Below are 26,859 nucleotides of genomic sequence, written 5' to 3' on the forward strand. Positions count from 1 at the left end.
GTTATACACGAAAAGCATGATAACATTATGAAGAAGATCCCACTTGGCAATAACAATTTCTCGACGCATCGATGAAAAGGGCCAACGATGTCAAACATCAGCTCATTAATGTTCTGAACTTTCTATACAAGTGGATGAATCAACTGTTGATGATGGTGTGTGTTCGGTATTTCAGTGAAGACTTTCAACCTTGTCAGGAAATGCTGTTCACTGAGAAATTGCCACTTAATTCAAAAGGTGCAACCATTTTTCACACTTTCAAGTCTTTCCTTTTTGAACATAATATCCCACTCAGTAATATTCTTGCCTGTGCGTCTGATGGAACCCCTTCGATGATAGAAGGACAGAGATTTTTCCATCTCTCGTAAAGCGTGAAATTTCCCACCAGACACTAACTGTTCACTGCTTGGCACACCGGCAGCATTTAGTGGCAAAAAATATGAACAGCAGATTGAATGATGTGCTACAGTTATCTATGAAGACTGTGAACAAATTGAAGTCCACTCCCTTGTCTGATCGAATTTTCCGTCAACTCTGTCTGAGAAATGATGAGGACCATACTAAACTCTTATACCATAACCGAAGTGCGGTGATTATCAAAAGGAAACTGTGTTTTACGCTTTATTAAACTGTTTTACATATATTTTCTTTGAAAATACTCCACTATCCGTTCCATTGATGGTTGCAAGGTGCGATATCTTTTATCTTTGTGATATTGTCACGAAACTAAATGATTTGAATAAGTTATTGCAAGGAAGCAGAAAAACACTCGTTGATTGTAAATCATCTATCACTACCTTCATTTCGAAATTGGTGTTGTTTAAGACTAACATTTCAAATTCCACAACTTGATTCTTTGAAAGATGAATTGATTGATGAAGGTTTAACTACATATTGCAACTATTTACAATTGCGCTGAATATTCCAAATCAGTATATCAAGCAATCCGTTTGAGGTCGATTGCTAGGATGATGTTCAGGACGAATTGACAGAATTACAAAATGACGCCACAATGCTATATCGCTGTAATGACAAGGTTTGTGGCATCATTAGAATATATTGAATTCCTGCCACAATCTGTGGAAACATCTGAAATTACTTTCGCTTGCCTTCCCTACCTCATACCTGGTTAAATCTGGTTTTAACCATGTTGGAACTTTATTTTCCCATAAAAGAATTGGACTGGATGTAATACAACGAGAAGACTTGCGGCTAAAGTTGACAAGTTTGAAACCGAATGTATTCCCATTAAAAAGTTTTATTCGTTTCCTTTATAATACAATCATTCATTATTTTTGCGTCGGTAGTTCTGATGAATGGTTCATTTGGGGAAAATGAAAATCAGTGCAAAAGAAAGCGCAAGTTTCCAGAAGTTAATTTGGCAGCATAATATAGAGTTAACGTTAGACTTTTATTTACACTCATGGCAAAACTAAACCCACGATAAAGGATTTGTAAACAACCGCATATTTAGTTCAAACGGCACTAACAGGGCAACGAGTCTACGATATAGTATGTGTGTCAAATGATACGGTTGGGGAAGGGTTCCAGGGGATTTTGTGTTGGTGGGGTCCGTCCGGATATTTCTTTTTTACACAGGTGGGCGATGGATCATTTTTTGGCCGATATTGCAATTTGGCGCGGAAAGTTTGGGAAACACTGAGCTAGAATGATGAATAGCTACATATTTCGATAGAGAGTTCAATTAAAAGAGTAATCAAGTGTAGTCGTGTATATTATTGTTTTACGTGTTCCAGCATAAAGGCTGTGGCAAGGCCGTTTTTATTAGGTCCAAATGCTTATTCGGATTCTCAGAATGGAAAACGATACATTAACAGAATGAAAAGAAGATAGGTAGATAGATACTGAGATGAAATGAAAATTATCTTGATTGGTAAATAATTTGGACTGAGGTTTGTTTCTGACGAATGGAGAAATGGTGCTGGTGATGTGAATAGAAGAAACATTGTAAGGTGAATCGGGACAGAATCGGTATTTATAGTTTCCCGCCCCTCCGTCCACGCATGCGCTTCGGCACACTGAATGATCGTCTGCCTCTTTGAAACTCGCAAAACGTGGACGACAACAACGGACGATGGAAAGAAAGAATGAGAAAGTTGAGGGTAAGGTGTTTGTTTTTGTTTTAGCTTTATTCCAATAACTGTAATCAGGTCTGTTAAACCTTCATTAACGTGTATACTCTGGCAGAATAACAATGTCTTGCTAAGAAGCCTTTCAACATTATCCACCACTCATGGCGACTATTTTCAATTCAATATTTCTATCATTTATGGACATAAAATAAAATGTAGCGAAGCACTCGTGACTTTCAGAAACATTATTTCATACTTTGAACCATTGCAGTAAAGTACCTTTGTCAGTTGTTAGCTGTCAGGACACTGCACCCTTCAAAAATCCTGTGTTTCCCTAGATTCACCAACGCCATTCCTCATGTGCCCGTCCACCCTTTCCTCCTCTTTGTGACTCTTCTACCATCCGTGTTGATACCTTTTTGTGTTTTATTCTGTGTATCATGGACTTGTATCTTTTATTGCTGTCTTCTTTCTTTACTTGACTTACCCAAAAGGATGAAAGGAAAAGTTAACCGTGGCAAAATTTGAACTCAGAATATAGCAACAGGCAAAATGCTGCTAAGCATTTCATTTAGCACACTAACAATTCTACCAGCTCGCTGCCTTTATAATTATAATAATAATAATCCTTTCTACTCTGGGCAGAAAGACTGAAATTTAGAGGGAAGGGGAAAGTCAATTACATAAACGTCTGTGCTCATCACCATCATTTAATGTTCACTTTCCATGCTGGCATGGGTTGATAGGCGCTGGCCAGGCAGAAGACTGCACCAAACTTCTGTGTCTGTTTCGGCATAGGTTTTATGGCTGGATGCCCTTCCTAACACCAACCACCCTGCAGAATGGACTGAGTGCTTTTTACATGGCACCAGCACAAGTAAGGTCAGTTTTGGCATGGTTTTTTTTTCCCCGCTGGATATCCTCTCAAACACCAACAACTTTACAGTGTGGACTGGATACTTTATACATAGTACCAGCACTGGCAGGGTCACCAAGTAACTTTGCAAGACAAGGAACCTTTGAGAGGGGTGGGGGCATTGGAAGAAAAGAACTTGTGCTAGGGCATACTCACTAGGAGCGAGGTTGTGTGGTGAGAAAGGTGAAACAATAAACTACATTATTAGCGAATGCAAGATGCTTGCACAAAAAGAATACGAGAGAAGAAGGTCTGATAACATTGACCGGTTTAGTGAGAAATGGTGTGAGCACCAAGCAGAAAAGGTTGCTGAAAATGAACAATATAAGATCTTGTGGGAGACGTCCATCCAGTGTGACCAGTTTGCTGAGGTTAGAAAACCTGACATTGTTGTCACAGATAAAGAAAAAGAACAAAACAATTATTATGGATGTTGCTTCACCATGAGACCACAGGGTGAATAAGAAGGAAAATGAGAAAGTGGAGAAATAGGAGGAACTGAAGTGGGAAATCAGAAAACTATAGAGAATGTGGCAAGTAGAAGTGGAACCGAATGTGGTTGGTGCAGTGGGAGCAGTTAGTGAAAGGTTGGATGCATGGCTTGAGAAGCTAGGGATTAGCATCAAAATGAGGCTGCTGCGGAAAACAGCCTTGTCAGGAACAAGGATTCTAAGGAGGGTGTTAGCAAGTTGAAGAGAAGGCCCAAAGGACCTCTGGCCATTGGATATAGCTGGCTCTTTTGGTATAACATCTGCAAGAGTGAAAGCATCATAGAGACGATAATAATAAGAAGGATTTTTTACTCACTGTTGAAAGGGAATGAATGTTATAACATTTCTGTCTGCTTCGAGACACTTGAAGTTTATCATTGATATCAAGAGGAACTTCACTTTCATCAACTATCTCCTCCTGGATTAATTCTTCAATAACATCTTCAAGAGTGATAATCCCAATTATCTGAGTAAAGATTTAAAAATAACAGATGTCATGTATACATACATCATCATCATCATCGTCATTTAACGTCCGTTCTCCATGCTAGCATAAATACACCATTTGCTCTTGAATACTCAAGAGGTTATAGCCATAGATAAGACATATAAGATTTGTTATATCCCCTCTATAGAACATGTGGGTCTGTTACAGCTCCCAGATAGTACAGCTCCTAGATAGTACAGCTCCAGATAGTACAGCTCCTAGATAGTACAGCTCCCAGATAGTACACGTGGGTCTGGTGAAATAACATTGTCATTGTTAAGCTGGTGTTTGGAAGATAAATAAAAATGAAATTCTAATGGAAGGCATGAATTTAAATCACTTTAAAACAGGAAATTATTATCATAGAATGAGAGACAGTGTCAGTTTGCATGAAAAGGGTTAGATATATATATTTCAGGTGGTGTCCATCAACATTCTTGACTAAAATCCAGAAAAACAATGTCTACTTGCTAGACAAGCTCACATCTACAAGCACACCTTCTGTCTCAAGGCTACAACTCTTCAAAGAGTCATCTCATCAGTCTAAAGTTGCTGCATAGATTTATAAGGCAATTTGAAAGGAATTAGGTTGCTATTGCTAGCAGGTAAAACGACTGTACAAAGGCTTCCTTACTGACTCATGAATAGTGATAAATAATGGTGTCTGCTGAATTATCCTAGGTACAGAGACACACTTGTGGTTGAGAAGTTTGTTTCCCAGCTATATGGTCTCCGGTTCAGTCCCACTGAACATGGGCCAACCAAAGCCTTGTCAGTGGATTTGGAAACTAAAAGAAATCTGTTTGTGTGTGCCAGTATGATATTCTGTATCAGACTTTAAAAAATAACCCTATGGTTGACTTGACTAACTAATCCCTGAAAGACACTACTCCGGCAGTCCAATGGCTGAAATCAGTAAAAGAGCATCTGTGTGTGTGTGCACATAGGTCTATGTGTTAGTGCATCTTTCTCTTGACATAGTGTAACAGTTGTTAATGGGTGTCAACTTCATACAAATGGTATCCTTCATTTTTAATCTTCTGCCTGGGGAAATATTACATTGCTTGGAAACAAGTGAGGGTTGGCAACAGCAAGGGTATCTGGCTGTAGAAGATCTGCCATAATGAATTCCATTGAGTCCAATCCACACGACCATATAAAAGTGGATATTAATCTGATGGTTTAGTCTTTTTGATATCAACCTACCTGAGACAGTCTCTGGATCTATGATACAAGCACCTTGTTCTAAAGTGATTTAAATTAAAACCTTCCATCAAAATTTCATGTTAATTCATGTTTCAAACCTCAACTTAAAGTTATTTTACTAAATTCTTTATTTTCAAAATTAATTGGAACAAAGGCGATCTGTTTCAGCAAAGATATGGCTATGAAAGGGTTAAAGAAAACATTTCTCCAATAAAAATAATTTAAAAGGTGAACATTCAAGTATTTATGGCAAGAATCCAAAGACAGCTCGTTTTATCAAGAAACAATAATGTATCAGACAGTTTTCATTAGATTTTTCTGTTAATATTTAGAATAATATTTAATATTCAAAATTAACTCAAATATATAGTTAATCGATATTTTCAAAAAATATATTAAGGCAAGTGCAAATCTAATCAACTTTGTAGAAAAACAGAAGTGAAATAAAAGATTGTTTGTAAAGAGAGAGTAAACAATGTGCAAGATACCTTTGTATCAAGGGAAGAGATTGTTGCAGTTGTTGTGATAATAACATCACCTGGAATTTGTTCTCTCACAATACATAAATGACCTTGAAAAGATTGCAATATAGATATATATAGGTGTGTATATGTGATAAAAATGTGGCTTAAAGGGACAACATAAGAACATACAGATTAGCAGGAATAAAAAAAATCACAATGGTCACAGAGAAACTCAACCCCCTCATCATCATGATTTTGACACCTTCTAATATTATTATTATTCAATTTAGCAGTGCCAACAACATAAGCGATAAGAGTGAGTGTACATGATAGATGAACATGAGCAGAAAAAAAATATGATACAAGTATGTGTGTGTGTATGGTGGAGATAAGTGACATCGAGGACTGGAAGCCATCTGAATATTAGAAAAGAGTTACCTACATTGTGATGATTCATACTGGGTACCAAAATGCTGACATCATGACTGCTGTTCAATGCTCTGTGAACATTTTAAAGGCTGTAAAACGTGGTGTGGACAGCTGTAACAAATATTACAAAAGCCATTGCCTGCAGGAAGGGACAAAACACACATTTTGACAGTGTCCACACACTGGAATTCATCCTCACATCTTTGAACAAGACCTTAGGCTCAACTCAGACAGCTATGAGAAGCTATTGGAGAATGAAGCCAACCCCTGGCTGAAAGGTCATATGTGTGGCAGCAGGATTTGGTTGTGTGCCATGCCTCCAGAAAAAGGTAGAGGTGGTTGTCAGAGAATTTGGATTACTACATACAGCATACAGTTGAAAAAGACACCAACTACTCTGCTTGTAACACCAAGGCTGAGCTGGTAGCCATGATCGAAGAAGTTTTTGAAGATCTTCCCAGAGACCCAGTAAGGAATGCATGTGCTGAGTTTCAGAACCATCTTGAGGCTGTGGTGAAAGTGGAGGGCAGCTACTTTAAGCAAACTGTTATCACCCAGTCATAATTCTACTTTTCAAGCTTCAGAATAAATGATAACCCAAAGGAGCAAGGTCTGGAGAATATGGAAGCCTTTCCCACCCCAGCTCCTCAATCTTGATACATGTGACTCTTTTACTCTGAGGTCTGGCATTGTCATGATGGAAAAAGAAAAAACCTTTCAATTGACTAGAAAGCACCTTTTTTCTGTAAGTTTTTCATTCACTCTATCAATTTGCTCACAGTACACTTGTGGTGTAATTGTCTGGTTTTGTGGCAAGGTTTCAAAGTGTATTACACCAAACGCTTAACAGAACCTTTGAAGGACGAAGATCTGTTTTGGATTGGGTCTTGCTTCTTCTCCTGGTTTAACCCATTGACATCAATGTTTAACATTCTTATGGAGTGTCCACTCATCACCAGGCAGTTCAAAAATGAGGATGGATTTTTTTTCTCATGTGAATAAAGAGCAGTGCAGTTATTGAATGCTCTCTTCAATTGTTTCCACTCAGTTTATGTGGAACCCATTTGCCAAGCTTAGACGTAATTTCAAGTTCTTGCAAATGGCAGTTGATGAATTAACCTCTTCTGCTAACCGTTCAACAGTTGCATATGGATTTCTTCCAGTAGTGGCTTTTAGCACATCACTATCAAAAGAGCATGCAGAGCGGCAGACATCTTCCAAGCTAAAGTCTCTTCGTCAAAATTTATGCAACCATCATTGGCACTTGCAAATATTCAAAATACCTTCACCATACAATTCTTGCACATGTCTCACAGCATTTATTGCATTGTGGCTTTTTTATACTCGTAAAGCATGATATGTCTAATGTGCTCTTCTGTGACCTGCATTTTTATGAAGCAACAGATTATTGTGTGTCTGCAAGCCAGAATCTATCTAACCGAAGCTTTCCTTGCTCTCTGGTATTTATGCACCTGTGAAAAGATCTTGTTTAAATGTGTTAGAGCATGTTTCAACAAGTATGGTCTGAAAACAGCATTACCAAAAAGGAATACCTGGTATGTGTGTATTTGTGTGTGCCAGTATGACATTCTGCATCAGACTTAAAAAAATAATCTTGTGGTTGACTAATCCCTCGAGGACACTATTCCAGCAATCCGATGGCTGAAATCAGTAAAAGAGCATCTCTGTGTGTGTGGGAGAGAGAGAGAGACAGTTGGAAAGAGGTGAGGGTAGGCAATGGGATAGATACTCAGACATTGAAAGTCTATCTCAAAGCATCCTGCAACCATGGGAAAGTGTACATTAAAACAACAACAATGTTGATCACGATGGAGGAGGCAGCAGCAGCAGCCATAATGATAATGATGACAGTGATTACATAAAAGAAAATTACATCTAATTAAGCTGAAATGAAACACAGTTATTAGCTTCCTTTTGTTTTTAGTGTAGATAACAAAGTAGAAAACATATCTTACTTTTTCCAGTTTGGAACAGGTTTAAAAGATCAAAGAGGGGTGTATTGGAAGGAACTATAGGAACAGAGCGAAAAGCAGAGCTGTCAATAAGTTTGTTGACTGATATACTATCTTTAGGATCCAAAAGTATTAAATTCTTCACCAGAAGAATTCCCAAGATATTTTGTTTACAACCCTGGTATATGGGAATCCTAGAGTGTCCTGTTGATAACTGAAAAGAAAATTTGCAAAAAAAAAGTTTAAAACTTCAAGTTTTGTAGTAAGAAATAATAACAATTAATATGGAAAACAATTAAATGGTATCATCATCATCATCCACTTTTCTATGCTTGTGTGGATCAGATAAAGTTTATTGAGGCATATTTTCTACAGTCAAATGCCTTCCTTGCTACCAACCCATACCTTTTTCCAAGCAAGGCAATATTTGCCCAGACATGTTTTTGGAGAGTATTGAAAAGGAATGACATTCATTTACAACAATTATGTGATGTGAAGACAAAGGGACACAGACCCTCATTCAGACACAAACATACACATACATATATATATACAACAGGTTTCTTTCAGTTTTGTCTACCAAATTCATTTGGAGAGCTTTGGTCAACCTGGAGCTATAGTAGAAGTCACTGTGTGGCACCTTTGGGCTGGGAAGGAAGCTTCTTAGCTGCACTTGTGCATACATATCATCATCATCATTTAACATCTGTTTTCCATGCTGGTATGGATTTGACAGGGAACCAGTGAGGTGCAGGGCCCTCTCGAACTCCATTGTCATGGTTTCTATGGCTGGATGCTCTTCCTAATGCCAACCACTTTACAAAATGAACTGGGTACTTTTTCGAGTCATTGGCACAAGTGAGGTTGCCATGTAACTTACAAGACAGGAAAAAAAAAAATAAGGAAAAAACTCCAACTACTCAGAGGTAAGTATTTGGGAAGGGGAGGTGGAGGTAGGTGGCTTTGTGTCACATGTTCAAAGGCTAAAGTATTATAAAGGGACAAGCCCAGTTGTTTTGCTAGAGATGAGATACACAGCTAAATGAAATGAAAGGAAGGTAGTGATGGGATGCAGGAGCAAAGTCTTAAGGAACAAGAAGGTAGGTCATGGGGGGAGGGATGAGAAAATGGATGCTTTTGTACAAGGGGAGGTAGAGCTGTGAGTGACAAAGAAGGGTAGGAGTGTGGATAATGGGAAATATGAGTATAAGGAGGGATAAAGTGGGAGATATAGAGTGGATGAGGAAGGAGAAGAGAAAGTGGTGGGATGACGTCAGCAGCTGTCAGGCGTGCGCAGGGAGCGGTCAATTGGGCCTTTCCAACGTGGGTCGTCCAGGTGACAAGACGTGTGAGGATGTCGCTAAGGGTTTGGGTGAGCAGCTGCTATCTTTAGTGTTCGGGTCGGGGCTGTGTCGAAGGATTAGTTACCGCAGAAGGGTCTCCATCACGAGGAAAAGAAGGTAGGTGCCTTTATATTCAAATCGCGCACTCACCACAGATATATAAGGTGTAAGGACACATAAGGGGCCAAAGTGATGGGGTAGGTCATGATGGTAGATATGGGAGAACATTGAGAGTGATGGCAGATAAGATAGGTGTTTAGAATGGAGTATAGCAGAGGGGAAGTGAGCAGGGGCTGAAGGCACAAAAAGGAGGTGATTGGTAGAAATTGTGTAGGTAACAGGTTGGGGTGTGGCTTCCCTCATGGATGGGATGTAACCTGCTGATTTTGCTGTCAGGTGAATGCAGCAGCTGAGTAGTACCACAGATAGAGGTGGGGTGTGTGAAAATAGTGGAGGAATGCCAGATGAGTCAGAAAGAGAGGAGAAAGGATGGGAAAAGAGCCTGAGAAAGGCTGGGAATAGGGCCTCGCGTGTACAGGCTCAACTGAGTGGCTTTATGATATCATTGTTGCTGTCATGCATGGGTTGTCTTGAGTACATTGAAATGCCAATTATCTCAATCCCGTCATCTCTTCCATAAGGTTCAACATCTTGAGATCAGCCTTCAATACTTCATCCCATGTCTTCTACAAGTTCTATCCATTTTAAGCAACTGACACTTATTCATGCTTCTGTCTTCATCTATATGCATCACATGACCAAACCAACATAGTCTTCGCTCTCGCACACTTCATCTGATTACTCTTATGCCTAGTCTTTCTCAATATATTAGCAATTTATTGTACATGCACACTAACACTGCACATCCAGCAGAGCATGCTAGCTTCATTCCTCTCGAGTCTCAGCATTCAGGGCCCACATCTCACTGCCATGTAGCATTGCTGTACATACACTAGCATCATATAATCTGCCTTTTTCCCCAGAGAGAGACAGACTTTTCATTGCCAGCAGAGGTAATAGCCTTCTCTATCCTTCCCTTATTCTAGCAAATACACTTTCAGAACACCCTCCTCCACTGCTAATTAGGCTGTCTAAATAGCAGAAATTATCTACTACCTCCAGGGCATTTGAAATAATCAATTTTTTGTGTATTCTTTGGCTTTATGGTACCTGTGCAACTTCCACATAGAAAGACTACTTTCTCCAGTAACTTTCCTGCAATTATAACGAAGCTCTTGTGAGTCCATAACTTGCACTGGGTATACTATATGGAATTTCTGCCTGCACTTTTCCTACATATCTAGTAGGGTCATTTACCGGGGGGGGGGGGTAGAGAGAGACACACACACACATACACAAAGGGACAGCTTCTCTGTGATGTTGTTTATACTTTCTGTAAACAGCTTGTCGTTCATGTTAAGGAAGTCTGAAGGATATGTCACTGGTTCACAGGGAAACAAAAATCACACAGCTTCTTTGCCAAAAATAAGCATGAGATGAAATAGTGCCTTGTCCTGGTTATAACATTTTCAAAGCATATAGGGTTGGAGTTTGGTGAGGATAAACATTACTCTATGGCTGTGAAAAGATGGGAAACTGTAAATCAGACTAGCAACATATCTGTTAATGAGTTGACTGTTCCTCCTGTATCTGATGAAGAATGTTACTGGTATCTAGGGGTGGATGAAAGCATATCATACTGTGACACCTGTAACAAAACACATGTCAGTAAAGAATATTACAGCTGAATAAGGAAAATCTGGACCTCAGAACTCTCTGCATTCAATAAAACAGTGGCCCATGATGTGTTTTCAGTGCCAGTAATCATACCAACATTTGGGCTACTTGATTGAATGCTTGATGAGATCTGGGCCATTGATATAAGAAATTGGACGGTACTAACCAGTACACATAATGTCCACATCAACAGTGATGTAGACCACCCCTATCTAAAACAAAAATGAGGGAACATCGATTCAGACTCGTGTCAGTTATTTATTCAAATTCTCCATTCCTCAATGATGTCAAACCTTTATTTTACAATACAAACTCATCACTAACACCTTACTTTACTCTAATCAGTGTTAATTAACTTTCCCTACATTGTCTTCATTTAATGAGATAAAAACAAATCAACATTGCCTGTACAGGTGCACAGGTGTTCCACACGTCAGATCACAGAGCAACATGACAATGAAGTATTTTGCTCAAGGACACACTGCCTAGGCCTGGAATCAAAACCACAGTCTTGCAATCATGAGTGCAACCCCCTAAACATCAGGCTATGCACCCTCTGGAGAACTTAGTTTTGTGAATTAATGCCAAAATGACAATCAGGATAAGCTAGGGTTACAAGTCAACCAACTGACTTGCATGTCATAAATACAATCTCGAAGTGGAGCAGTAAAAATAGGCAACCCTTTTCTCAAGTTTAAAATGGGACATTGTTTTAGTTATCTACATTCTAATGATGAAGCTTTGTATCGTTGTTAGAAACTAGCTCCTTCATCAGAGGAAGAATTTAAATAATTAAAAGACAGAAGAGAGAGAGAGAGAGAGAAATGCATGCCCACACACAATTACAAACCTTTGCAATAGTGGAATAGTCCATACAGTCATCCACACTGAGCATTACAACATGCTCCAGAGTGAGCATTGCATCTTCAGCTGTCTTGGTTTTCATATCCAAAGCACCCTGAAACAGAAAACATTAGATTCCAATGAAGCTGTACTGTCTCTGGGGAACCTTATTGCAAAGGCAATGGTAATTACTCCAAACATGGCCATGGTATAGTCCCTGAGACTCACCCCCCTCCAGCCATACCTCCTGCCTCAACTCAAACTGCAACAGTGAACTTGTATTGGGATACCTACAGCAAGACAGAAGAAATTATTTTCTTTCTTTCCAGGCTCTGATATGGTATAGGAATGGCTGTGAGGTTAAGACATTTGCTTGGCAGCCACAGAGTTTCATGTTCAGTCTCATTGTAGCATGTTGGGCGAATATTTTCTACTATAGCCCTTGGGTGACCAAACCCTTGTGAGTGAATTTAGGAGATAGACATTCAAAGAAAGCAACCATATGTAGGTGTGTGTGTGTGTGTGTGCATGCCACTGGCATTTATAGAGTGTTAAGTACTTCTGGTGTGCAAATTAGGGACTCCTTTATTAAAATAACTGCTGCATTTGTTGAATATATAAACAGTTAGGCTACTTGTTTCGCTGGAGACTGTCAGACTGATGTAGACACCTCTGATGAGAACCCAATAATGTTCAAAACTTGATTCAGGTCGTTCATCATTTCTTTCAGGCTGTGGAGAAATGGCTAGAATTGACCCTGTTTATAATTATACCACATGTTACATATTATATATATATATATATATATATATATATATATATATATGCAAACTCTGAAATATATGTATATTTAATGTTTGTTTCTACATTCTGTTATAACAAAAACAGTTTTACATTAATCTGATGCGTTAGTAGAATACAAATTTGCATTGTCACACAAACCCATACACACAGACACACAAGGAGACAGAGGTAAACACATGAATATGCAGAATACATACATACATACATGCAAACAAAAATACCCTGTTGTTGATATTGAAATTCCAATGAAGGATCCTTTGATCTAAGTTGGAAACCAGCTCTTTCTCTATTGGCAAGAAATCTTGAAAAATAAACTGAACATACATGTGTATACACAGGCACACAAACAAACAAAATGAATGCAGTTCTGATAACGGACAGATACAACAACTATTGAAGAGGTTGCAAGAAGCAACAAAAATTTTGGTAAAAAATAAGTAAATGAGTGGAAATCAAAGTGGTGAGCCTTGCCAGACACAATAAAATTATTATTCTTATAGAAGAATGTTGTCGTCAGTGATTTTGAGGTTTTGACCAGTTCTGCCATCAAAATCACCATCAACATTCTTGTAAAAGAATGATAAATAAATAAAGATGTGTGCGTTTGTGTGTACACACACACATATACACATGCCTATATATGCACACACACACAAACACATACACAAAGAATAGGTTGATAGTGACTTCAAAATTTCAGCTGATTAGTTCTCAGCTGACTGTCTGATGATGGTGAGTAAGCTAAACTTTTCAAGTCACTGTCAACCTTCCTCTTGTACTCTACTAAAAGGTATTGCGTGATGCTTCAATTTAATGTTAAACTGTTTTTGTATACAATTTCAGGTAAAAATTAAAATTTATATATGTATATCATCATCATTTAACGTCCGTTTTCCATGCTTGCATGGGTTGGATGGTTTGATTGGGGTCTGGGAAGCCAGGAGGCTGCACCAGGCTCCAGTCTGATCTGGCAGTGTTTCTACAGCTGGATGCCCTTCCTAATGCCAACCACTCCGTGAGTGTAGTGGGTGCTTTTTACGTGCCACCGGCACAGAAGCCAGTCAAGGCAGCGCTGGCATCTATACATATATCAATATTTTGCTCAGGCAAAGTGATACTAATAACCTGGTGTTAGAGCTCAATATACATATGTTTCAGTATAAAGCATTAGTAGATTTATGTTTCAAGCACTAACTTATTAATGACCAAGTTATTTCACTAAATTCTTCATTAATTTCAAAATAAACTGTAACGAATGCTATCTATTTCTGTAAAAGTTTGGTAACAAAAGGGTTAAAGTTACGCATATCACAAAGCAGAAAAATTATAAACCACCAAATTTCACATTTGTTTAAGCAGACCTTATTTAACCCTTTTCATACCAACCTACCTGAGATCACCCTTGATTCCCTGATTCTATGATACAAACTTCCTGCTTTAAAGTGATATAAATTAAAATCATTTTCCATCAAATTTTGATCTAAAATTATGTCGGAAAGACTATCATATTAATGAAAAAGTTAATTTATTGAATTCTTTATTATTTTCAAAATTAATTCAGTAAAGTAATATATTTCAAAAGAAATATTGTAATAAAAGGGATAAAGTGATCTAAATTTCAGCAGTTTAATATGAATATTGAATAATTTAAACTTATAAACATTCTTCTTTACCTTTATAATCAGAACTTCATCATTACTAAGGACAGGTTTTTCCGATTCTTCAGGTGAAGTTGTAAGTGCAGTTTTGTGCAAATCTATCAAAGCTTTTAGTTGCTTCCTTTGGTAAAGTCTGTAGTCTTTTGTTCCAAATAAACAATCAAGCACTTTGGAAATAGGCCAGCATATGATGAAAAGTAAACCCATTAAAAAATAGACGATACTGCCAGAGAAGAAAATAATAACGAGATAAATGGAGGATTATTAGTTTTAATTTCAAGAAATTTTACATACAGCATTTTGGAAATGTTCATATGATTATATATATATATATATATAAGATATCTATATATATATATATAAGATATATAGTAAGAAGGGTGCAACCTTATAGAAATAGTAGGGATGGTTGTCAACTTTGTTCTATGGAAACTTATGAAATTTTGAAACATCAGAGTAATACAAATCTGTTGAATAACCGTTTGGAGCTGGGAGTATCTTGTATACATCGTACAACCCGAACGTTTAAATACTTTAAATAAGAATTTTGTGAATATTCCTATATTCTTCAAATTTTTAATTCTTTATAACCAAATAAGAAGGAATATACCATACTGGCTTTCAATTTAACATTCATAGATGACTAAAAAAACTTCACTGCAAACTTAAAATTGAATTCTTTTTTCTAAAATTAAACTGTGTGAATCTAAATAGTTGGAACCCTAAATAGTATGAATCCCAAATAGTAGGAATACTAAATAGTATGAATCCTATGTCCCTAAGGAAACTATTCGGTTCACCTTGATTATCTCACTTCCATTTCTTAATATATAATTAGTCTAAGATATCTTTACAAAACATATATTTAACCAAATAGGAACGAATATACCATACTGGTTTTAGTTTAACATTCATAAATGATTAAAAAACTTCATTATAAACTTGGAATTAAATTCTTCTTTTTATAATGTTCTCCAATACTAAGTAGTATTAATCCTATGTCCCTAGGGTAACTATTTGGTTCATCCTGATTATCTCACTCTCATTTCTTAATATATAATTAACCTAAGATATTTTTACCTAACTAATTAACTTTTATCTGCAGGTAGTAAGTTTTTTTTCCCAATAGATCCTACTTTTTAAAATTCATTAATATCAACTCACTATCCATGAAATTTGAATAATTTACTCTTCTAAACCACCTCCCCTCATATTATAAAATATCACATTCTACTAAATCTATGAATATCTTCTTTCTTTGATTTTCCCTCTTCCATCTTTCTTAGTATATATTTTGACCCATAATAGGTTCACTTGATTAATAAGGCTTCCCCCCCCCTCCAGTTAATAAGTACTATGCCTACTCATAATAAGTGATAGTCTTTTTCTCCAAATTGAATAAATTCTAGATTTATGTTTTTTCCTTTATTCTAACATGTCAAAGGAACTTATTGACCAACTGTTGTGATGATATGCATAGGGTTTGTAAGGTCTCTGCATCCTCTGTGAATGTTATTGTGACCACTTGACATTGACCTACTTCTCCTAACACCGAATCTGTTCATCAAATAGTAGTAATTGGCATTTAGTAGTGACAATGCTGTCTTCTACATAAATTCGTTATATGGATCTCTGAAATCCCCTTTACCCCATTTCTATAATTAGAAAATCTTTATTGTCTCCTTCCACTTATTCTTCCCTCTCAGAACCTTACAGTAGTCTGGAACAACCGAATCTTAGTCAGTCAGTTGATGGACTCCACTACCTCAAATGTTCTTAAAATTTAAATCCATATCTTTGTCTATATATCTACCTTCTCTATAATGTTGCCACTTGATATGAACATTTTTGCATTAATGGAAAACCTCTATAATTGGCTGATGAGTGCTCAGCATTTTAAAACTGTTGTAATACTTACAACATTTAATAAAATGATGTAGTACGAAATTCTTGTTGCTTATTTTGATATATATATATATATATATATAGTTGAAATTTACAGAAAAACAAAAGATGAAGACAGGTTTATAAACAAGAAGCAGGTGTATTAGTTTGACACTCAAGAAGGTGAGAAAGTCTTTTACATTTCAAGCCTACACTCTTTAAACGATAGGAACACAAGGAAATAGAGAGAGAATGAAATAGTCCGGCAGGACTAGTCAGGCCATAACCCGTGGCCCCTACCTGGGACGTAGTCGGTCCACCTGTGCATACCTTCCTTCTTGTGACACTTGTGAAGACCTGCTGAGGCAAGTGAAAATCAATCAAAACAAATCAAAATAGATGAACATCAATGGAATTTGTATCTTTGTGGTACCAGTGCCGGTGGCACACAAGAAAACTATCCGAACGTGGCTGTAGCCAGTACCGCACCGTCTGGCCTCCGTGCTGTGGGCACGTAACAACCACCATCCGATCGTGGCCGTTCGCCAGCCTCATATGGCACCTCCGCATCGACTGGCCTCCGTGCTGTGGGCACATGACAAACACCATCTGATCGTGGCCGTTCGCCAGCCTCATAGGGCACCTGTGTCGGTGGCACATAAAAACACCATCCGAAGACCCGGCAAGACTAGTCAGGTCATAACCCATGGCCCCTACCTGGGACGTAGTCAGTCCACCTGTGCATACCTTCCTTCTTGTGACACTTGTGAAGACCTGTTGAGGCAAGTGAAAATCAAAACAAATCAAAATAGATGAACATCAATGGAATTTGTATCTTTGTGGTACCAGTGCCGGTGGCACACAAGAAAGCTATCCGAACATGGCCGTAGCCAGTACCGCACCGTCTGGCCTCCGTGCTGTGGGCACGTAACAACCACCATCCGATCGTGGCCGTTCGCCAGCCTCATCTGGCACCTGTGTCGGTGGCACATAAAAACACCTTCCGAAGACCCGGCAAGACTAGTCAGTCCACCTGTGCATACCTTCCTTCTTGTGACACTTGTGAAGACCTGTTGAGGCAAGTGAAAATCAAATCAAATCAAATCAAAACAAATCAAAATAGATGAACATCAATGGAATTTGTATCTTTGTGGTACCAGTGCCGGTGGCACACAAGAAATCCATCCAAACGTGGCTGTAGCCAGTACCGCATCGACTGCCCATCGTGCTGTGGGCACATAACAAACGCCATCTGATCGTGGCCGTTTGCCAGCCTCATCTGGCACCTGTGTCGGTGGCACATAAAAACACCATCCGAAGACCTGGCAAGACTAGTCAGGCCATAACCCGTGGCCCCTATCTGAGACGTAGTCAGTCCACCTGTGCATACCTTCCTTCTTGTGATACTTGTGAAGGCCTGTTGAGGCAAGTGAAAATCAAATCAAATCAAAACATATCAAAATAGATGAACATCAATGGAATTTGTATCTTTGTGGTACCAGTGCCGGTGGCACACAAGAAAACCATCCGAACGTGGCCGTAGCCAGTACCACACCGACTGACCTCCGTGCTGTGGGCACGTGCCGGTGGCACACAAGAAAACCATCCGAACGTGGCCGTAGCCAGTACCGCACCGACTGGCCTCCGTGCTGTGGGCACGTGCATACCTTCCTTCTTGTGAAACTTGTGAAGACCTGTTGAGGCAAGTGAAAATCAAATCAAAATAGATGAACATTAATGGAATTTGTATCTTTGTGGTACCAGTGCCGGTGGCACACAAGAAAACCATCCGAACGTGGCCGTAGCCAGTACCACATCGACTGGCCTCCGTGCTGTGGGCACGTAACAAACACCATCCGATCGTGGCCGTTTGCCAGCCTCATCTGGCACCTGTGTCGGTGGCACATAAAAACACCATCCGAGCATGGCCGTCTGCCAGCCTCGTCTGGCACCTGTGTCGGTGGCACATAAAAACACCATCCGAGCGTGGCCGTTCGCCAGCCTCGTCTGGCACCTGTGTCGGTGGCACATAAAATCACCCACTACACTCTCGGAGTGGTTGGCGTTAGGAAGGGCATCCAGCTGTAGAAACACTGCCAGATCTGACTGGCCTGGTGCAGCCTTCGGGCTCCCCAGACCCCAGTTGAACCGTCCAACCCATGCTAGCATGGAAAGCGGACGTTAAATGATGATGATGATGATGATGATATATATATATTGTCTGTAAAAGTATAAATCCAAAAATAGAAGCAAATAAGTTACAGAGCAGTATATATTAAAGTTAGATAAGGCATGTTTATGGGATTACCTTAGGTTTCATGTCCATAATGGGTTCAGCTTTATAGCGTATCATCAGATCCCAAAACCTGATGCATGTATATATACTGTAAATCCTTGAGTATAATCCACCCTTGAGTATAATATGCAGGGGATTTTTAGGAAGCTGTACCTCTGTAAAACCTAAACCTTGAGTATAATACACACCCCTTCTCTAACTTGAGTCAAGGAGGTCAATATAACGTCCTTGGTTTGTAAAAATGTATACGGTAACATCTTTTATTATTGCCTTCTTTATCTTTGGCATCTGTTTAATTTCATCTTTATTTCTTCTCCATAACCTGACATTGCTTTCGTCAATATCAAGTTTTCTTCCGGCGGCCCTATTATCATGCTCTTCAGCATATGATATAACTTCAAGTTTAAACATAGCTGAATAAGATCTACGAGGCATTTTATGGGCATGTAATGTATAAAATGTTTTATTGGAGATTAATGTACAGGTTTAAGTCCCGCTTATAAAAAACCCTAGTAAAGACCCACAGTAGTTCAAACATTTAATACTGGTATTTAATTAAGTATCTATTGTTTGCCATGGTAAGGATGCAAACTGCCAATACAAACAGCAGGATGAACTATTTACCACTAAACTATTAAGCACAATTCATGCGTAATTAAGCCAGCAGCACCTAGTCGAACAAACACTTCTGCGCATGTGTAATACAATAATGGTGATGTTCTTAACTGTTAAATGGGAATGTAAATATGTTTTCAAATTAGCTTAAGGTATTTTCGCACCCGACATCACAAAATGTGTCTGAATAAACATTGCCGGACAGCAAATAGAGACTCGGACATTGCTTAGAAAATATTATTCATTTTTAACCTCGTATATAATACGCACAAGGGATTTTGACCTTTAAATTTGGGGAAAAAAGTGCGGATTATACTTGAGGATTTACGGTATATATATATATATATATATATAAATAAATGTAGGTATCTATATACATACACGTATATACAAAACCACATATACATGCACACACATGTAAATATTATCAGCAGCATTTAAACCTGTGTATATTTGACAACCTGATAGGTAATTGGAACAGAACACATGGGATACAAAGTGTTTCATAAAACAGATTACTTTTTACAGATAAATACAGTTGAAGGCTTCCTTACTTATGGAATATTTGGTGTGTGTCTGTGTACTTGTGTGTATATGTGCATTGTATGTATATGTGTTTGTGTGTATCAATATAAGCCTTTGTGTGTATAGGAATGAGAGTAGCATACTCCCAAAAGTGGTTCTTTACAGTTCTACCTGTTATCATGTCATTCTTTTACTCTTTTACTTGTTTCAGCCATTTGACTGCGGCCATGCTGGAGCACCGCCTTTAGTCAAGCAAATCGACCCCGGGACTTATTCTTTGTAAGCCCAGTACTTATTCTATCAGTCTCTTTTGCCGAACCGCTAAGTGAGGGGGACGTAAACACACCAGTATCGGTTGTCAAGCAATGCTAGGGGGACAAACACAGACACACAAACACATACACACACACACTTATATATATATATACATATATACGACAGGCTTCTTTCAGTTTCTGTCTACCAAATCCACTCACAAGGCATTGGTTGGCCCGGGGCTATAGCAGAAGACACTTGCCTAAGATGCCACGCAGTGGGACTGAACCCGGAACCATGTGGTTGGTTAGCAAGCTACTTACCACACAGCCACTCATTGTATAACATTCATGAAAAGTATGTGGAACATCAGCAAAGTGGTGTGTGTGTGTGTGTGTTTTGTATCTACAAGCTTCCACATAACCTGTTATATGCACAAGTCAATGTCAAATATCAATCAATAATAGATCAATAAATAGTTTTTCCTGTCCTATTTCTGAATTTCGTTTTTTTTTTAATCTTTCATTCCCTGAATTCTTGAACTGTAACAGTTAAATTCCTCTGAAGCTCTGAGAATACAATCAACCATTTTCATACTGTGTTGCCCAACAATGTCTTTAGTTCTATGATACAAATTTCCTGTTTAAAGTGATCTGAAAACCTTTCTCTCAAAATTTCCCGTTAATTTATGTTTCAAACATCAGCTTATAATGGGACCTGAAGGCTCCTGATACCTGTGGGGTATCTCCTCCTCCCATTACAATTATTTTTTGTAGTCTTAGGATTCTGGAATTCGAAGAAGGGGCTTACAAGCGAGTGCAAATCAGTGGTTGTTTATTTGGTTCTCATTTCATGGGGTTTGCTCCCGGTGACCATCTGTTTGTGAGTGCATAGTTTGTTAGCTCTGTTTGCGAGAGGTACATTACCTCTGGAGATAACGGGTAAAGTCAGAGTGGGTTAAGAATCTACTGTGAGTTGCTAGGTTGCAGTGTTGTTCAACGTGAGCACCAATACATGATCAAAATTTCATTGTAATTTATGATCCAAACACCAGCTTTGTCATCTTTCAACAGAAATATGTTATCAGAAAGAGTTAAGAGCCAATACTTAGCATTGGTTTCATGGTGTTAAAGAGATTCATCATTATCATCAATGGTTAATGCCTGCTTTCCATGCTGGCATAGGTTGGACAGTTTGGTATGAGCTGTCCAGACTCCCATTGTTTGTTGTGGCATGGTTTCTATGGCTAGATGCCCTTCCTAATGCCAACCATTTAACAATGTGTACTGGGTGCTTTCTCCTTCATCAGATGACATTGTTAATACTTCCAGACCTTCTGATACTTATTTTCTTCTTTATGGCTTTGTTAGAAGAGGAAAAGCAGTGACAATGACCGTTCTCAGGGTTTCCTAGACTGATATGAGGAATTTATCACCAGACTAGAGAACTGACACAAATGAATTCTGCACAAAAAGGGCTTAAGGGTGCTGACGGCTTAGCCTGACAGGTTAAATATACCAATGATACAACATGAAGAACAAAGAGGAGATGATGTGTGTGTGTGTATGACAGGGTTCCCTAAAGTAACCAGGAATGTTCTCTATGAGACAAGCCTGTTGTAGTTTGGGATTCCACTGCTAGAAGTCACTTGTTGTGACCTTCAGGCATCAGTCTGCTGACTGGTGTCATTGACTGGAATTGTACTTCCATGTGGTGCGTCTTTGTTTTGCAGTGCTTCTCCTCTGTTCGTTGATTTTTGTGATGGCTGAAAGAACGGGACTTCATGCTTCCATGAAATTCTGTTTCCTGCAGGGAAAACAGTGGCCAAAACAATTTTCATACTTCAAACATCTTACAAGGATGAGCAAAACACAAGTTTATAAGTGGTTTTCACACCTTAGGAATGGTCACTCATCGCTGGATGACCAACCTCGTTCAGGGTGACTGTCGACCTCCTGAACAAATGAAAACATCACCAAAAAAATTAATGAACTGTTCTTGGAGGACCATTGCTGAACAATTGACAAACTTGTTGATATGACTGATGTGTCCTGGAGCTCCTCCTAATGAATTTTAATTGAGGGATTGTGAATGAAAGGAGTTGCAGTAAAATTTATACCTCAGTTGCTCAAAAGCAGTCATGACTGAATGTGTATTGTGAACTGAAAGAACCGTTGAAAGTTGATCCAAACCTTTTTCCGAAGGCCGTCACTAGTGATGAAAGCTAGTGCTATGGCTATGATCTGGAAATGAAGCAGCAATCAAGTCAATGGAAGGGTGAGGCTGAGGGTGTCTTAGCATCACTCACCAAATCCTTTGTGAGCCGCTCTCCGACTATCTATCTGCGGCTTTATATAGCTATGGTAAGACCTCACCTGGAATTTGCATCACCGGTCTGGAACCCCTATCTTGCCCATGATATCAATCGTCTGGAAGCCATTCTGCGACGTGCAACCAAAAGAATACCCTCCATCTGGCAGCTGACTTGGCAGACACCCATAAAATTATCAACCATCGTCCAAACAATAACTCTGAGCAGCTTTTCAAACTCCACCCGTCTAACACCCGTGGACATATTTACAAAGTCAGAAAACAGCACAGCTCCTTCCATGACTTTAGGAAACATTTTTTCATGCTGAGAGTTGCTGAAGCATGGAACAAACTGCCAGCATCAGTTGTTAGTTGTCGGAGCACTGCATCCTTCAAAACTTCCATGCTTCCTGAGATTCGCCAACACTACACCTGATTTCCTCCCCTCCATACACACACAAGCATGTATCAGACTCATGCATTGTTCGCTTTCCAGACATTTGTACATTACTGCATATACTTTATACGCACTTTCTGACAAGTTGTGGTGCACCTGAGCACTGTATACAATAATTTCATTATTATTCAATGACCCTCACGCCCTCAAAAAGTGCGTCAAGTGAAGTCCAATGTCAAGACGATCTTGATTTGTTTAATCAATGTGAAAAGAATTGTCCACACAGTATTTGTTCCTCCTGGTCAAACTGTTGACCAAACATTTTACTTGGCAGTTCTGAAGCGTTTGCGAGACATGGCGAGATGAAAACATCTTGACCAGCGGCAAAGTGTAGAGTGGTGGTTTCATCATGACAATGCACCTTTGCACACCTACTTGAGTGTGAGACAGTTTTGTTTTTTTTTACCAAAAATGGCATGACCCCATTTACCCAGCCTCCCTATTCAACTGATCTTGCTCCCTGCAGCTTGTTTTTTGTTCCCCCCAAATAAAAAAAAGTACTTAAAGGAAAACGTTTTTCAGATGTGGAAGAGGTGAAGAAAAAAATGATGGAGGCCATAAAATGCATCACTTTGCAAGTGTTCTAGGCCTGCTTCGAACAGTGGAAAATGTGTCTGGGCTGATGCATTGCTTCAAATGGAGAATATTTTGAAGGCAATAAAAATGTAAACATGTAAAACTTACTGAAATAAAGTAATATTGCAAAATTCCAGTTTCTTTTGGGTACCTCCTTGTATGTGTGCATGTATGTCTGCCTGTCTGTTTGTTTATCTATCTATCAACGAGCCAGGTTGGGAGGTAGGGTCAGGGAAGGAGCTGTGGACCAAAAGGTCTTGTAGGTTACAGGCTCGTTTGAAGGAGGGGAGGGGTCAGTTAGGGAAGAGGTGTGAAGTGGACAGGTCAGACTGGAGATGCCGGAAAGCGTTGGAGAGGTAGGGTCGTGGGGTGGTAAGTGAGGGGAAAAGGGAGGCGGGAGACTACAGGGCGGGTTCAGGGGGAGAGAGCAGATGCACAGTCTATGGAACGTGCTCTGGCAAGGGCGATGTGGATAGTGGTGAGGGAGTATCCACGTAGGATGGAGTGGCGAGCCATGCGTTGAGACTGAGTCTCAAAGTCATGGTCGTCACTACAGAGCCTACGTAGACGGAGGAATTGGGAATAGGGGATGGAAAGCTTGATGTGTTTGGGGTGGGAGTTAGGTATGAGTGTGAGTCTGTGTGTTTGTAGTGAATAGAGGTGGTAAGAGTGGAGTGATGAATGCTGACCAAAATGTCGAGGAAGGAGACAGAGGTGTTGGAGATAGTGGAGGTGAAGTGGAGGGCAGGATGGAAGAATTGAACAAAAGAGGAAGGAATGTAGATGTTCACGGGAGAGTGAGGTGGCACCGATAATGTCGTCAATGTAACGACCGTATAGTTTGGGAGTGGGACCAGTAAAACTAGAGAATATTTGGGCCTCAACATAACCAACGAACAGGTTCGCATAGTTGGGGCCCATTCACGTTCCCATGGCCACTCCCAAGAACTGTTGGTGTATATATATATATATATATATATGTATGTATGTATATATATAGTGTGCGAGAGAATCGTGATGTGGTAGGAGAGAAATGTGTCCGCATGGATGATGGTTCACTTGCACTAAACGAGGCTGCAAAGGTAAAGGTGACACCTTAGATACAAATAATTACAGGAGTATCAAATTGCTGGATCAGGTAATAAAGGTCACGGAGAGGGTCATAGCCCAACTAATTAGAAAAAGAGTCAGTTTAGATGAGATGCAGTTTGGATAATACCAGGGAAAAGCACCACTGATGCTATATTCCTGGTAAGACAGCTGCAGGAGAAATACCTAGCCAAAGATAAACCTCTGTACCTGGCTTTAGTTGACATGGAGAAAGCCTTTGACAGGGTCCCCCAATCCCTTATCTGGTGGTCAATGAGGAAACAAGGGATAGATGAATGGTTAGTGAGAGCTGTGCGAGCCATGTACAGGAACACTGTTAGTAAGGTGAGGGTTGGCAACAAGTACAGTGAAGAATTTCGGGCAGAGATAGGGGTCCACCAAGGTTCAGTCCTCAGCCCCCTCCTATTTATCATAGTCCTCCAGGCAATAACGGAGGAATTCAAGACAGGATGTCCCTGGGAGCTCCTCTACGCTGATGACCTTGCTCTAATTGCTGAATCACTATCAGAACTGGAGGAGAAGTTTCAGGTGTGGAAGCAAGGATTAGAATCGAAGGGCCTTAGAGTCAACCTAGCTAAAACCAAAGTCCTAATAAGTAGGAAGGTAGACAAGTCACAAATGCCTTCAGGTAGATGGCCTTGCTCGATCTGTAGAAAAGGTGTAGGTAGAAACTCTATAAGATGCACCAAGTGTAAGCTATGGACACATAAGAGGTGCAGCAATGTCAAAGGAAGGCTAACTAGGAAGATAGTTTTTGTATGTGGCAGATGCTCAGGAGCAATAAACACTGAAAATGTACAGAGAACAACTTCCACATTCCAGGGAGAAAAACTAGAAGTAGTTGATAGCTTCTGTTACCTAGGTTACAAAGTCAGTAGTGGGGGCGGATGTGCTGAAAGTGTAACTGCTAGAGTAAGAATAGCCTGGGCAAAGTTCAGAGAGATCTTACCTCTGTTGGTGACAAAAGGCTTCTCGCTCAGAGTAAAAGGCAGACTGTATGACGCATGTGTATGAACAGCCATGCTACATGGCAGTGAAACATGGGCTGTGACTGCTGAGGATATGTGTAAGCTCGCAAGAAATGAAGCCAGTATACTCCGCTGGATGTGTAATGTTAGTGTTCTTACTCGACAGAGTGTAAGTACCTTGAGAGAAAAGTTGGACCTTTGTAGTGTGCAAGAGAGACGATTGTGCTGGTATGGCCATGTGGCAAGAATGGATGAAGATAGTTGTGTGAAAAAGTTCCGCACCCTAGCGGTTGAGGGAACCTGTGGAAGAGGCAGACCCAGGAAAACCTACGATGAGGTGGTGAAGCATGACCTTCGAACATTAGGTCTCACCGAGGCAATGACTAGTGACCAAGACCTTTGGAAGTATGCTGTGCATGAGAAGATCCGGCAGGACAAGTGAGGCCATACCCGTGGCCTCTATGCATACTTTTCCTTCTTGGGACACGAAACTCTGCTTGCAAAGACCTGTTGAGGCAAGTGAAATTGGAATCGAAATCGCTCAAAATCAATGGAAATTGTAGTTGTGATACCAGTGCCAGTGGCACATAAAAGAACCATCTGAACGTGGCCATTGCCAGCGCCTCCTTGTACGTAAAAAGTACCCACTACACTCACGGAGTGGTTGGCGTTAAGAAGGACATCCAGCTGTAGAAACACTGCCAGATCAGACTGGGCCTGGTGCAGCCCCCTGGCTTCCCAGACCCCAGTCGAACCATCCAACCCATGCTAGCATTGAAAGTGGACGTTAAACGATGATGATGATGATGTATATATGTGTGTGTGTGTGTATATATATATATATATATATCATCATCATCATCATTTAACATCCACTTTCCATGCTGGCATGGATTGGATGGTTTGACAGGAGCTGCCCGGGCAGAAGACTGCACCAGGTTTATGTGTCTGTTTTGGCATGGATTTTACGGTTGAATGCCTTTCCTACACCAACCACACTGCAGAGTGAACTGAGTGCTTTGAATGTGGCACTAGCACTGGCAGGATCACCAAGTAACTTGCAAGATGAAGATTCTTGAGTGGGAGGGGGTCATTGAAGGAGGTGAACTTGTGGCAGATGATGAAACATTAGAGTGTAACAGAGATACAGAAATGGGTGTCTTGCTGTAGAGGAGGTACATGGTTACCTGGTGTGGGGGAGAGAGATCTAGACTAAGGCCTGAAACAGGTGTGTCGCTGTAGAAGAGATACATGATCACAGGGAGAGAAAGAATGAGAGGGAGAGAGTGCAAACAAAGCAGGAGGGAGATGATGGCGAAGTGCCAGGGCATACTCTCAAGAAACAGGGATCAGAATGTAAATGGGATGGTAGAGTAGAGCAAGGGAAAGATGGATGGTGGCAGAGTGTCAGGACATACC

General features: G+C 39.8%; 1 protein-coding gene across 1 annotated transcript in view; it reads right to left on the reverse strand.

Moving 5' to 3' along the window:
• The window catches only part of LOC115209121 (DUF21 domain-containing protein At4g14240), a 100,899-nt gene that overhangs the window by 3,163 nt on the left and 70,877 nt on the right, over positions 1-26,859 (reverse strand). Inside the window, exons 4-8 of the mRNA XM_029777258.2 lie at positions 14,460-14,667; positions 11,990-12,097; positions 8,063-8,273; positions 5,682-5,764; positions 3,817-3,966 (exon numbers count right to left, since the gene is read on the reverse strand). Coding sequence (XP_029633118.1) covers positions 3,817-3,966; positions 5,682-5,764; positions 8,063-8,273; positions 11,990-12,097; positions 14,460-14,667 — 760 coding nt within the window. The remainder of the gene's footprint in view (positions 1-3,816; positions 3,967-5,681; positions 5,765-8,062; positions 8,274-11,989; positions 12,098-14,459; positions 14,668-26,859) is intronic.

Source organism: Octopus sinensis, linkage group LG3, assembly GCF_006345805.1.
Source record: "Octopus sinensis linkage group LG3, ASM634580v1, whole genome shotgun sequence".
In the NCBI taxonomy this organism is placed as follows: Eukaryota; Metazoa; Mollusca; class Cephalopoda; order Octopoda; family Octopodidae; genus Octopus; species Octopus sinensis.